Below are 14,072 nucleotides of genomic sequence, written 5' to 3'. Positions count from 1 at the left end.
TCAAGACAGAAAAATACATGCTTGTAGTGAAACATACCCTTAAAACCCTGACATGATCATTAAATATTATCTGTGTATGTAAAAAAATCAGATGTACCCTCTATGTACACTGTTGTATAGATAAACAAAAAGATTATAATGGAAAAATTAATTAATTCCCTTTTCTTCACCTCCAAGAGGTAAAACGAAAGGCAGAAAAATCTGCTTTTCATTTCCATAGCCACCCCAACCTTCAGCATCCACCATCCTTATCAGTCAATAGCCATTAAATATCAAGGCAAGACCCTCCATAGCAGCAATGAGATAATCATTCAAGTCTCTGCTAATCATTAGCATTTTTTAAGCAATAAAGTATTTTTCAATTAAGGTGTAAAGAATTACACTGTATTCTAAGTACAATATTGTCTATAATTTATCAATTAAAATATTAAGAAAAATGTTAAGGAGTAGGGCACCAGCCCCATATGCCGGAGGTGGCGGGTTCAAGCCCAGCCTCAGCCAAAAACTGGAGAAAAAAAAAAAAAAAAAAACACTTAACATGCAGGTAAAACATATCTGCAAAGTCCAACATAGGTGATTTTATTTATTTAGTTTTTAGACAGGGTCTCACTCTGTTGTTCCCCATGCTAGAGTATAGCGTTGCCATTATTGCTCACTATAACCTCAAAGACCTTGGCTCAAGAGATCCTCCTACCTGACCCTCCTCAGGAGCTGGGACTACAGGAGTGCAACAACACAATGCCAGGCTAATTTTTTTTTTTATTTTTATTTTAGAGATCAGGTTGGTCAGGCTGGTCTCAAACTCCTGTCCTCAAGTAATTCTCACACCTCAGGCTACCAAAGTGCTAGGATTATAAGTGTAAGCCATCACACTTGGCCTAACATACGTGAACTTGATCACTTTTTGGGGTGGCGCCTATGGCTCAGTGGGTAGGGCACTGGCCCCATATACCAAGAGTGGGAGGTTCGAACCCAGCCCTGGCCAAACTGCAACAAAAAAAATAGCCGGGCGTTGTGGCGAGAGCCTATAGTCCCAGCTACTCAGGAGGGTAAGGCAAGAGAATCGCCTAAGCCCAAGAGTTGGAGGTTGCTGTGACGCCACAGCACTCTACCAAGGGCGATTAACTGAGACTCTGTCTCTACAACAACAGCAACAAAAAAAAAAAAAAAAAAAAGCCATTTCTTAGCTCATCAGAAAACAACCAAGAGGATTCATCAAAAGTACATAATCTAAACAGTTCCTGCACAGCCATCAGGAAGCAAATGGTTAGATTTTAGAAAACCAATTTTTCTTTCACAGCATACTGCAATTCTGAGTCAAGAGCCCAGCAAAACAACCGCCTGTTTCTTCCCTTTGATCCAAAGCATGTCATTCCTTCTTATTCTGGCTTACCTCTACCTCGGACTCGCTTGCCATGGTCTGAAGGTTTGTCTCCTTGATTGCTATCAATTCCATTTTCTTCACCTTTAACTAAGAGAGAAAAAAGAGCAGAAAAATCTTTTTATCATTTCTAAACCTCCTATACATATCTTTACCAGCCTATTAAAAGGAAGAAATAAATGACAAAAAAAAAAACCAAAAAGTTAAATTTCAAATTGATATGCCTTCTCCAAAAGTTAAGTTTTTAATTCAAAAAAGCACTTTCTTAATGCAACTATGTAATACTGCACAGAATTTGCTCGTTAATTAAGTTCAAAGCCTAGAAAGGCACACAATGGCAAACTAGTAATACAAAAGAAACACTAAGTCCTTGGAAAACTTAAAAGTATGAGAGGTAAGTTTTGCTAGAATACTGTCCAGAAAATGCCAACACAGTCTTTTCTTTTCTTCCTCCCTATGTTAGCATTAAATTAATGATTCAATGTAATATTGTCTTGCCCCTCACGGCTTTTAGGGCTTAGCTCACATGTGTTGTCAGAAAAGGCTTTTCTTGGTAATCCACTTAAATCTGTCAAACATATAGGCCCATAATTCTCATCTGTCTGCGTTTGTTTTTCCCATAGCATACTTTATATATAACATTATTAAAATATTATGTTAATATAAAATATATTACTTCTCTTTTGTCCTGTTACATCCCATTCCCTTTATTAAAAAGTGTTATGGAGGGCAAAGACTTTTATCTGTTTCGCTGTATGCCTATGAGAGTTCCCAGTACATTGCATGCACTCAGTAAATAACAGTGGGAAAAAATGAGCTAGCAAAAATCTCTAAAGAGATATATCAAGTATTTATTCGATTCATAACTTAGCTACTTTGATGTAATTCCTCAGCAGGCAGTGATGTCTTCTAGTAAATAGTGCCCAAACCTGGATCTAATGGAAAGTACTGAGAAAATCTTGCTTACTGAACTTTCCATAAGAATCCATAAATGAGAAAAATCAAAACAGGTACAGCTTTCAATGAACCCACAACACACACATACACACATACCACCCTTTAAAATTAGAAAATGCACTTGATCCATAGAAGAAATCAGTCTTAAGACACACTACGCAATTAGCCACCTACAACCCAAATCAGTGCTGATATGAAATTGCGTCAGAAGCTCTAAGGAACTACTCAGTTGCAGTTCATTACTAGTACTACCTATAGAACAACTTTTGCACAGAATTGGATTTATGAGACTTCTTTGGACTAGTCTTCAAAGTTTCATATTGTATGAAAACTCCTAAGAAAAAGTTGAGGAGAAAAGCTTGCACTTACACTCTCTGCCACGATTGCCACCTCTTCCTTTGCGGTTGCTATTTCCACCGGCACGACTTGCTTCTCTCTCACTCCTCTTCTCTCTATTCTCTTTGTTTTCTGAATTTTCTTTTCCAAAATTCCTCTTCTTTCCTCCTACTGTCTCCCATGAAGTCTACCAAAGAGGATAACTGTTACTCAGAGTTGCCATTCAAAGTGTATACAATCATCAAGGGTACATGCATGTATCTTTTGAATCCAACTACCCACAGCTTGCTGCTCACCTGTCATTTTAATTCTTTTTCATATAGTTCTTTTTGTTTGTTTGTTTGTTTTTTTTTGTAGAGACAGAGTCTCACTCTATGGCCCTTGGCAGAGTGCCGTGGCATCACACAGCTCACAGCAACCTCCAACTCCTGGGCTGAAGCGATTCTCTTGCCTCAGCCTCCCGAGTAGCTGGGACTACAGGCGCCCGCCACAACACCCGGCTATTTTTTGGTTGCAGTTCAGCCGGGGCTGGGTTTGAACCTGCCACCCACGGTATATGGGGCCGGCGCCTTACTGACTGAGCCACAGGCGCCGCCCTTTCATATAGTTCTTGATGACAAAGATGTCGAAACTCTTGCTAAGCTCCTACTGCTAACTAATTAGACCTATTAGCTGCTCTGCAATATACTGTATGTTTTGCTAGCAGAGCCCTCTTCTATGCAGATTATAAGGGAAATGTCATTTCTCCAACTCCTTTTACATGCCACCCCTCTTACCCCTGTAGTATGTTCACCCACTAATGCATAGAGTAATTCAAATCTACAAAATTACTTAGAATGATGCCCCAAAAGCTCCAGAAATACAACTCTGCATATTCAATTATACAAAAGTCATCATCTAAAATAAAAATAAATGAAAAATAAATAAATAAATAAAAATAAAATAAAATTAATGGTAGAAAAGTAAAATTTTAGATTGGCTTTGTTTTTCTATAAAGCAAATACCCAAAGTTTCACTCTCAAAAAAATCATTCCAGTGAGAAATCAAATAATTTATATTACCTTTCCCCATCCCAAATCTAATGCTGATACCAAATCCAATCATATGAATACAGTAGAACCGTCCATAGCTGACCACCTCCCTACACTGACCACCTCTTTAAGTTTACTTAATTTTTGTAGACTGGACATGTACCACATGTACATACCAGTACAGTAGGCCTAGTTCCTTATGTTGACCACCTCCGTATATTGATCAGTTTGTTACAGTCCCTTACAGATCAACTTACAGAGATTCTACTGTATAAAAACTGCTAAAAATAAAAATGACATACTACTTTATTGAATATAAGTGAATGTAAGAATATCAGGGAGGATATATTACAGGAATACCCTAAAATTGGCCCAACAGTGTTTCTTTGCTTTCCCACAATCATCTACCTTTTTTCATAAGAGATTTGAAGTTGTTCGATCCTGAAATTAAATTAAGATCTAAAAAACCTTAAAGCAAAAAAGAAAATAATTAACATTGTATACCCAAAATAAACAAACAATTGAAATCAATAAACTAAAATGCAAGTGATAGACTCAGGGCCCGTAGCTTAGTGGTTAGGGCGCCAGCCATATACCCTAGGGCTGGTGGGTTAGAACCTGGCCTGGGCCTAATAAACAACAATAACAACAGCAACAACAACAACTAAAAAAACAGCCAGGCGTTGTGGCAGGTACCTGTAGTTCCAACTACTTGGGAGACCGAGATAAGAGAATTGCTTAAGTCCAAGAATTTGAGTTGCTGTGAGCTGTGACGCCACAACACTCTATCAAGGGCGACGTAGCAAGACTCTGTCTAAATAAATAAATAAATAATGCAAGTAATAGAAATGAATTGTTTCCAGAACACTGGAAGCCAGCTTCAAAACGCTTTTAATGGAATTTGTAGACTTCTCCAAACCACTATTGAATTCACATACTTACTTAGATATAAAATGGATGTTTAAAAAATGCATATTAAAATAAGTTATTTTCCACCTCTAAGATTTGATAAAGACTAAATACTGACACTTGATAGTTAAGGTGAACAATCGGATAGATATTCTCATACAGTTTTGGTGAGTATGTACCTACTGTAACCTCCCTAGAAGGCTACCTAACAATAGCATCTAAATTTTCATTAGTATATACTCTTTGACCCAGGAATGATATTTTTAGTCTATATTCAATGAATATAATCTAATGATTATGGAAACATTTAAGTACAAACAAAATGGTCAGTGTAAAGGGGATAGGAGAATTCCCAAAATATCTAAGAAGAACATCTACTCTAGTACATCCATAAATGAAGCAGTATGGGGCGGCACCTCTGAATCAGTGGGTAGGGCACTGGCCCCATATACCAAGGGCAGTAGGTTTGAACGCGGCCCCAGCCAAACTGCAATAAAAAATAGCTGGGCATCATGGCAGGAGCCTATAGTCCCAGCTACTCGGGAAGCTGAGGCAAGAGAATTGCCTAAACCCAGGAGTTGAAGTTTACTGTGACACGATAGCACTCTACAGTGGGCGATAAAGTGAAACTCTGTCTCAAAAAAAAAAAAAAAAAAAAAAGAGCAGTATGTACCAATTTAACCAGTTATACAGGTACTTGTATAAAAACAGCAAGCTACCAACAAATAGTGTATAGAACAGGATTACATCTTTTTGTTCACAAAGGAACCTGTGTATAAACATCATCTAAGTGAGATTGTTTCATTGATTTCATTGTTTTATTTTTCTGACTTTTCTAATTAAAAAAGCATATTTATTCCAGAGAAAAAATTTTCATAGTGTACAATCTCAGTTTATTACTAATATGAATAAACTAGATAACTATGGAAAATAGAATCCAGACCTTCTTAGGTGGCCAAGAAAAGAAGTAAATCCCAGAGGTCCTGGAAAAATTAATCCCAGGGTCAGGTGCAAAGGCAAATGCCTGGAATCCTAGCAGTCTGGGAGGCTGAAGTGGATGGATTGCTTGAGCTCAGGAGTTCGAGATCAGTCTGAGAACAAATGAGACCCTGTCTCTACTAAAAAACAGGAAAATGATCTGGGCATTCTGTCAGGTACCTGTGGTCCCAGCTACTACTCCAGAGGCTGAGGCAGGAGGACCACTTGAACTCAAGAGTTTGAGGTTGCTGTGAGCTAGGCTGATGCTACAGGACTCTAAACTGGGCAAATGAGTGAGACTGTCTCCAACAAACAAACAAACAAAGTAACACTTAAAACTTCACTCAACAGGGTAGCACCTGTGGCTCAGTGAGTAGGGCGCCGGCCCCATATACCGAGAGTGGTAGGTTCAAACCCAGCCCCAGCCAAACTGCAACAAAAAAATAGACAGGTATTGTGGTTGCTGTGAGCTGTGATGCCACAGCACTCTACTAGGGGTGACAAAGTGAGACTGTCTCTAAAAAAGAACTTCACTTAACAGATCACAAAATAGGAATGAAATCTGATGCAGCTAAAGGAAAGGTAACAGAAAATAATATCTAGACTTATCTCTACCTTAAAAAGAAAAGACCCCCTCCAGTTAACAACTTGAAAATATTTTATTCATTCACATTAATTTTTTTAGTTTTTATAAAGAGGGTAGTTAAGGTTTTCAGTTCACTTTAAAAATAACTGAGTCATTTCCATGTTGCATCCACCCATCAGCAATTAGGTAAAGACATTCTCCATTATTTTATAAAATCTAGGAAACATAATCCAAGTCCGCAAACAAAAACTATTCAAAATTTGAGCTTAAAATCATTTAACATGTTTTCCCAACAAATTCATATATTTGGTGGTTAATCAGGTGGATTGGTGTTCTCCTGTATGGCATTTTACCTACAGATACTGCTACACTCAAACAGTGAAATAATTTCAGAATTAGCTACCAAATTTATATTATATTTATAACTACAAAAATTTATATTATAACTACAAAAGTTATATAACTATAAAAATTTATATATTTATAACTACAAAAATTAATTTGGCACACCAACTGAAAACATACTCATTTTAGTTTTCAGTTTCTCACAGGAACTCATTTCTATACTACCTGTCCCTACTACAAAGAAGGCATTTACACATTCATCTTTGTGTAGATGATTCATCTAGGTGAATCTTTGTTATTATCTAATCTGAAATTTGAGACAATGTCTTCCTCCACTGGGGCTAGAGTACAGTGGTATGAATGTACCTCACAGCAACCTCAAACTCTTGTGCTTGAGTGATCCTCCTGTGTTAGCCTCCCTAGTAGCAGGGATACAGCTAACTCTTTTAATTTTTTTTTTTTTTTTTTTTTTTGAGATAGAGTCTCACTACATCACCCTCAGTAGAGTGCCATGGGGTCACGGCTCACAGTTTTTCTTTTTATTAGTAGAGACAGCATCTCACTCTTGCTCAGGCTATCCACCTGCCTCGGCCTCCCAGAGTGCTAGCATTAAAGTTGTAAGCCACTGTGCCTGGCCTTATATACTCTTAATATGTGTGTGTGTGTGTGTATGTATGTATATATGTATGTGTGTGTGTGTATGTATGACAAACTGTCATGACAATGAGTATACAATATTCATACATAAGCAAATAGGCACACCAGCAAATACTGGTTTTCTGTTAGTCTAGAGATATATGGAGATGATAATTCAGATGAAGAAACATAAGGAGTGGAGCCAAAAGATGCTTTGCAGGTAGGGAAAATATCCACAGGCCCACAGAATTTTGGAAAATGTGTAAGGTAAGAGTGAATCACCAAGTTCTCTTTTGAGTCTTCCTATTCTGACTTCATGAAGGAACCACACATAACGAACAATCATATCAGGATGGTGGTCTTTCTGTAACTTAAGACAAATATGGAATGCTACGCCCAATACCCTCCACCACCATCCCCAACCAAGGTTAAGCTGAAAATGTGTTATGAAACTGAAGACAAATCTTAGCAAAGCAAACCAATTAATACTTACTGTGTCTGAATTCCCTTCCAGCAATATATTGATGGCTTTATTCACATCTCCATTACAGTCATGTAGGGCCACTATGCATTCGTCCTGATTTTTCCCCGTCACTTCCATGAGCTATTAAACATACCACAAAATGGTTAAGGGGAGCAAAAAAAGACCCTTGACATTAATTTGAAATTTGTCCATAAAAATATCCAAATTATGTAATCCATCTACATGAGGATAGCCTTTTCCAGATTGAGTTTACAATGAGAATACATTTATATGGAATTGTGGGGAACACTCCATGTTCCTTCATTAATAATAGCAACATCAGGCTGGGCCCAGTGGCTCACAGCACTCTGGAAGTCTAAAGCAATCCTAGCACTCTGGGAGTCTGAAGCAGGAAGATAACGTGTGAGATCAGGAGTTCAAAACCAGCCCGAGCCAAAGGAGACCCTGTCTCTACTAAAAATAGAAAAATTAACTAGGTGTTGTGGTTGGTGCCTATAGCCCCAGACACTCAGGAGGCTGAAGGAGGAGAATCACTTGAACCCAGAAGTTTGAGACTGCAGTGAGCTAGGCTGATGCCATGGCACTGTAGACTGGGGCAACAGACTGAGACTCTATCTCCAAAAAAAATAAAACACTGGCAGTGTCGCACTACAAATCAATCCCTCTCCAAGTCAACCAAGTAACATTATTAATTAGCACCACATACATACATACACCAACATTCTTAGAATACCCAGAATGAGGTATCTGACTGTTCAAACTTAGTTCAATGTCCCAGAAGTCCCACAATCTGAACCACTGAAATATTTAGAACTAGATGAATACACGGCCATAATTCACAGAAAATCTAATCCAAATGTTATGCACGGGAAAATATTCCATATGTTTACTATCCCTGCTTAGAACACTCTACATACATACTAAGTTCTGACATCCTAACGTGCCACAAATAGAATTCTGTTGTTTTCACAAGTCATATGCCTAGACATATTATTTTCTCAATGGTTTAAATAGGATGCTATTTTTGAAGTAATCAAGAATATCTCAGGGAGGGGGGAGAATGGGCAGAGGGAGGGTAATTGGTGGGACCACACCTATGGTGCATCTTACAAGGGTACATGTGAAACTTACTAAATGTAGAATATAAATGTCTTAACACAATAACTAAGAAAATGCCAAGAAGGCTACGTTAACCAGTGTGATGAAAATATGTCAAATGGTATAAAACCAGTGTATGGTGCCCATGATTGCATTAATGTATATAGCTATGATTTAATAATAAAAAAATAAATAAATAAAAATAAAGAATATCTCAGTGCATTTTCATTGGCAAGGAAACTACTTAGAATTTTTATCATTATTAGAATCACAAATTTTGCATAAGGAAAGTTTCTCAAATATCAGTGAATAAATCTAAATAGACATCTACTGGGTTTTATAAAGGTTGCCTGAGCTGGAGTGCAATGCCGTTGTCACAGCTCAGGACAACCTAAAACTCCTGGGGCTCAAGTGATCCTCCTGCCTCCACCTCCCAAGTGCCTGGAACTACAGGCATGAATCATCACAGTCAACTAATTTTTCTATTTTTTTGTAGAGACAGTGTCTCACTCTTGCTCAGACTAGTCTCAAACTCCTGGCCTCAAGAGATCTTCATAATGTGGACTCCCAAAGTGTTAGGATTATAAGCATGATCCATGGTGCCCAACCTACTTTTTCTTTTTTTTTTTTTTTTTTTTGTAGAGACAGAGTCTCACTTTATGGCCCTCGGTAGAGTGCCGTGGCCTCACACAGCTCACAGCAACCTCCAACTCCTGGGGCCTAAGCGATTCTCTTGCCTCAGCCTCTCAAGTAGCTGGGACCACAGGCGCCCGCCACAACGCCCGGCTATTTTTTGTTGCAGTTTGGCCGGGGACGGGTTTGAACCCGCCACCCTCGGTATATGGGGCCGGTGCCCTACCGACTGAGCCACAGGCGCCGCCCTACTTTTTCAATATATAATGTGCTTTAACTACATAGTTCTCTATTTCAATAGGTACTAGCTGAAGTTCAAAACAGTCTGACCTCGGTATATCAGTGATTTGACTATGGTTTCAAATCTAATATCAAAGCCTATCTAAAACCCAGGTCTCTTGATCTCATAATCATAACTCTTTACACTACATCATTCAGCCCCACTATTTTCATCTTTTTAATTGATTTATCAAGCAGCAAATGTTTTATATACACTACAGTTTTTCAGTGCTTCAGTCTTTGGAAATCTATTAGTAAATGTCCAAATTGTAGTAATGATGTGTACTAACTGAATGCCTGCCATGTACAATTGTTAAGATGCTCAGTCAGGGTTGGGTGGGGTGGCTCATGCCTGTAATCCTACCACTCTGGGAGGCCAAGGCCGGTGGATTGCTTGAGCTCAGGAGTTCCAGACCACCTGACCAAGAGGGAGACCCCATCTCTACTAAAAACAGAAAAACTAGCCTGGTACTGTAGTGGGTGCCTATAATCTCAGGTACTCAGGAGGCTGAGGCAAGAGGATTGCTCAAGCCCAAGAGTTTGTGGTTGCTGTGAGCTATGATGACACAAAGTACTCTACCCAGGGCAACAGAGTGAGATTTGTTTCAATAAAAAAAATAGATAATAAAAAAAAATTAAAAGATGCTCAGTCAGCATCAAAGTTAACCCTCTGATTCATTATATTAGCAAGAGAAAGAACTACAGTTACAATTTAAATCTCTGAACTCCTAAACCAGTATTCTATTTTGGGTATCTGCTACGTGCTATTCAGATAAAAGGGAATATATACACATACACACAAAAGAAGTATGTCTTAAAATTGTATATAGATCTCATTCCAGAGAAGGAATTCTATGATTTCTGATAAACCTTTTCCCCCCTCCCCCGAGATACAGTCTCACTCTGTCACCCTGGGTAGAGTAATGTGGTATCTTAGCTCACAGCAACCTCAAAATCCTGGAGTCAAGCAATCCTTCTTGCCTCAGCCTCCCAAGTAGCTGGGACTACAGTCATCCACCACTAATTTTTCTATGTCTGATAAATCTTTTTCTTTCTTTCTTTTTTTTTTTTTTGGTTGCAGTTTTTGGCCAGGGCCGGGTTTGAACCCACCACCTCTGGTATATGGTGCCAGCACCCTACTCCTTAAGCCACAGGCGCCACCCAATAAATCCTTTTTGTAGTGTTCAAAAGAAAGGTTATGCCCAGGCAGAGTAGCTCGTGCCTGTAATCTTAGCACTCTGGGAATCTGAAGCAGGTGAATCCGCCAAGCTCAGGAGTTTCAGACCAACCTGAGCAAGATCAAGACCCCATCTCTACTACAAATAGCAAAATTAGCTGGGCATTCTGGCAGGTGCCTGTAGTCCCAGTTACTAGAGAGCCTGAGGCAAGAGGATCCATTGAGCCCAAGAGTATAGGGTTGCTATGAGCTATGACGCCATGGCACTCTACCCAGGGTGACAGAGTGAAACTCCATCTTAAAAAAAAAGAAGAAAATTTACCATTAGCCTAATGTGAGCAACTGTAAGTAAGAACAAAGAGTATACATAGCAAAGGGTGGAAAATTTACTACAAAGATAATTACTGGAAGAGATCTACAAAGAGTTAGAATATCTGGCACTGAGGTAGGGATTACAGCTTAGTTTCTAAAATCCTGATGGGAAAAGACAGAAAAGAAATGTTTGAAGTTAAGATCAATTTATCAAAGACCACTATCACTCACTAAAGTATCAAATGAAGACATTGCCCTAAAATTTAATCTTATCCTTTTCCAACTAAAGTTCTGATTCACACGTTTGAAAAGGTAATTTAGCTCTTCAGTAACATGAAAAAAATTTCCTGACAACATACCAGATGTTAAATATACTTTCTGTACACACTCCAAAGAATATCAGTATATTTTCAGAAACATCTATCCCAATGTTCACATGTAGACACTAAAAACTCAGAAAGTGTCTACTATAAAGAGGATGACAATATTCAATTCCTTCACCTGCCCACCAACCAAGGTACGTAATCACAAGTCCAAAATCCAATATACAGATATGAGTTGAGCACTAAGCTCAACTCAAGATTAAAATCTCTGGTAAAATTATCTTTTTAAGCACAATAAGAATACAAAATGATAATATCCTTCACCAAAAACATACCTGTTTAACTTTAGTTTCAAAATCTGAATCATTTTTTTCAAAGATCACTTGAGCGAGACGCATCTGTTCAGCTGTTGCCTGGAAAGCACACACAATTGTTAAAAATTTGAACACCAACAATTTTAGTTAGATGCCAAAATAAGAGTCGAATAGATAAAGCTCCCATAGCACTATGATAATAGAAAACACTGATTAAGCAGAAAACAAAAGGATTTTGAATTTAGGCCTTTCAACTGAATACAACCTGGTCCCATAGGAAAAACAAGCAAAAAATTAAATAGTGAAAAGGACCCATTTCCTTTGGCCAAAAAACATAAAGATCTTGTTTATCTTATTTGAATGAACGTGGCTTATTTGAATTTTCTTTCCTCGGGGACTTTGGGGGAAATCAGCACAAGGGAAAGCAGAATAAGAAGCAACAGAAAGAACTGTCCAGACCTTGGTACCAGGCCTAGTGTCAAAAAAGCTCAGCCATCAGCTCCAAAAAGTTATCCTTGTCAGTTGTGAAGAGAAAAGAATGTACTTAAATATTTTTAAACTATTTTTAAATATTTCAAGCAATTTTTATTCCTCTCTAAACCACAATTTTAAAGCTTTTAATTAAAAAAAAAAAAAGAAACTTGGCTTGGCACCTGGAGCTCAGCAGCTAGGGTGCCAGCCACATACACCAGAGCCGGTGGGTTCAAACAACAATAACAACTACAACCAAAAAAAAAAATAGCCGGGCACTGTGGCGGGTGCCTGTAGTCTCAGCTACTTGGGAGGCTGGGGCAGGAGAATCACTTACGCCCAAGAGTTTGAGGTTGCTGTGGGCTGTGACACCAGGGCTCTCTACCAAGGACAACATAGTTGAGACTCTATCTCAAGAAAAAAAACAAAAACAACTTTGGGATGTGGAGACAAGGGAACACTTTTACACTGCTGGTGGGACTGCAAACTAATACAACCTTTTTGGAAGGAAGTATGGAGAACCCTCAAAGAACTCAAACTAGACCTCCCATTTGATCCTGCAACCCCATTACTGGGCATCTACCCAGAAGAAAAAAAATCCTTTTACCATAAGGACACTTGTACTAGACTGTTTATCACAGCTCAATTTACAGTTGCCAAAATGTGGAAACAGCCTAAATGCCCATCAACCTAGGAATGGATTAACAAGCTGTGGTATATGTATACCATGGAATACTATTCAGCCATTAAAAAACACAGAGACGGGCGGCGCCTGTGGCTCAGTCCGTGGGGCACTGGCCCCATATACCGAGGGTGGCGGGTTCAGACCCAGCCCTGGCCAAACTGCAGCCAAAATATAGCCGGGCGTTGTGGCGGGCGCCTGTAGTCCAGCTACTTGGGAGGCTGAGGCAAGAGAGTCGCTTGGGACCTGGAGTTGGAGATTGCTGTGAGCTGTGTGAGGCCACGACACTCTACCGAGGGCCACGGGGTGAGACTGTCTCTACAAAAAAAAAAAAGACGGAGACTTTACATCTTTTATATTAACCTGGATGGAAGTGGAACACTTTATTCTTAGTAAAGCATCACAAGAATGGAGAAGCAAGAATCCTATGTACTTAATTCTGATATGAGGATAATTACATGACCTAGCACACGGTGGGGGTGGGAGAAGGGGAAAACAGAAAGAGGAATAGGAGGGAGGGGAAGGGCGGGACGGGGGTCATAGTGTGTGACACACTTTTGCCAAGTGGGACACAATTATAAGAGAGACTTTACCTAACAACAGCAATCAATGTAACCAGATTCTCTGTACCCTCAATAAATCCCCAACAATAAAAAAAAGGAAACTTTGAAATGCTAATATTAGTCACCCATGCAGAAAACTTTTACAATTTGGGGGGGGGGGGGTTAGACAGTCTGGAGTGTCTTAGCTCTTGGTAGAGTACTGTGATATCACAGCTCACAGCAACCTCAAATTCTTGGGTTCAAGGAATGCTCTTGCCTCAGCCTCTCAAGTAGCTGCGACTACAAGGGCCTGCCACAACGCCCGGCTATTTTTGAGAGATGGTGTCTCACTCTTGCTCAGGCTGGTGGTCTTCAACTCCTGTGCTCAGAGAACCACCCTCCTCGGCCTCCAAGAGTGCTAGGATTATAGGTGTGAACCACCCTGCCAGGCCTCCAGTTATTTTAATTCAAAATTCTTTTTAAAAAAATTACCAACCCAGGCTGGGCACAGTGGCTCACGCCTGCAATCCTAGCACTCTGGGAAGCAGAGGCGGGTGGACTGCTTGAGTACATGGGTTTGAGACCAGCCTGAGCAAAA

The 14,072-nt window shown here is 39.3% G+C and overlaps 1 protein-coding gene across 5 annotated transcripts in view; it reads right to left on the bottom strand.

The window, feature by feature from the left end:
- Nucleotides 1-14,072, bottom strand: part of UBAP2 (ubiquitin associated protein 2) — a 122,285-nt gene that overhangs the window by 62,867 nt on the left and 45,346 nt on the right. For all 5 annotated transcript variants that reach the window (XR_008375651.1, XM_053570416.1, XM_053570445.1 and 2 more), the window contains 4 exons: nt 11,801-11,878; nt 7,653-7,763; nt 2,708-2,861; nt 1,394-1,471 (listed from right to left, as the gene is read on the bottom strand). Coding sequence is in view for 4 of the 5 variants with exons in the window: in XM_053570416.1 (XP_053426391.1) it covers nt 1,394-1,471; nt 2,708-2,861; nt 7,653-7,763; nt 11,801-11,878 (421 nt within the window). In the remaining variant the exon portion in view is untranslated. The remainder of the gene's footprint in view (nt 1-1,393; nt 1,472-2,707; nt 2,862-7,652; nt 7,764-11,800; nt 11,879-14,072) is intronic.

Source organism: Nycticebus coucang, chromosome 2 (assembly GCF_027406575.1).
Source record: "Nycticebus coucang isolate mNycCou1 chromosome 2, mNycCou1.pri, whole genome shotgun sequence".
Lineage (NCBI taxonomy): Eukaryota > Metazoa > Chordata > Mammalia > Primates > Lorisidae > Nycticebus > Nycticebus coucang.
The sequence above is the reverse complement of the archived record's forward strand: the minus strand, read 5'-3'. Positions and strand labels throughout refer to the sequence as shown.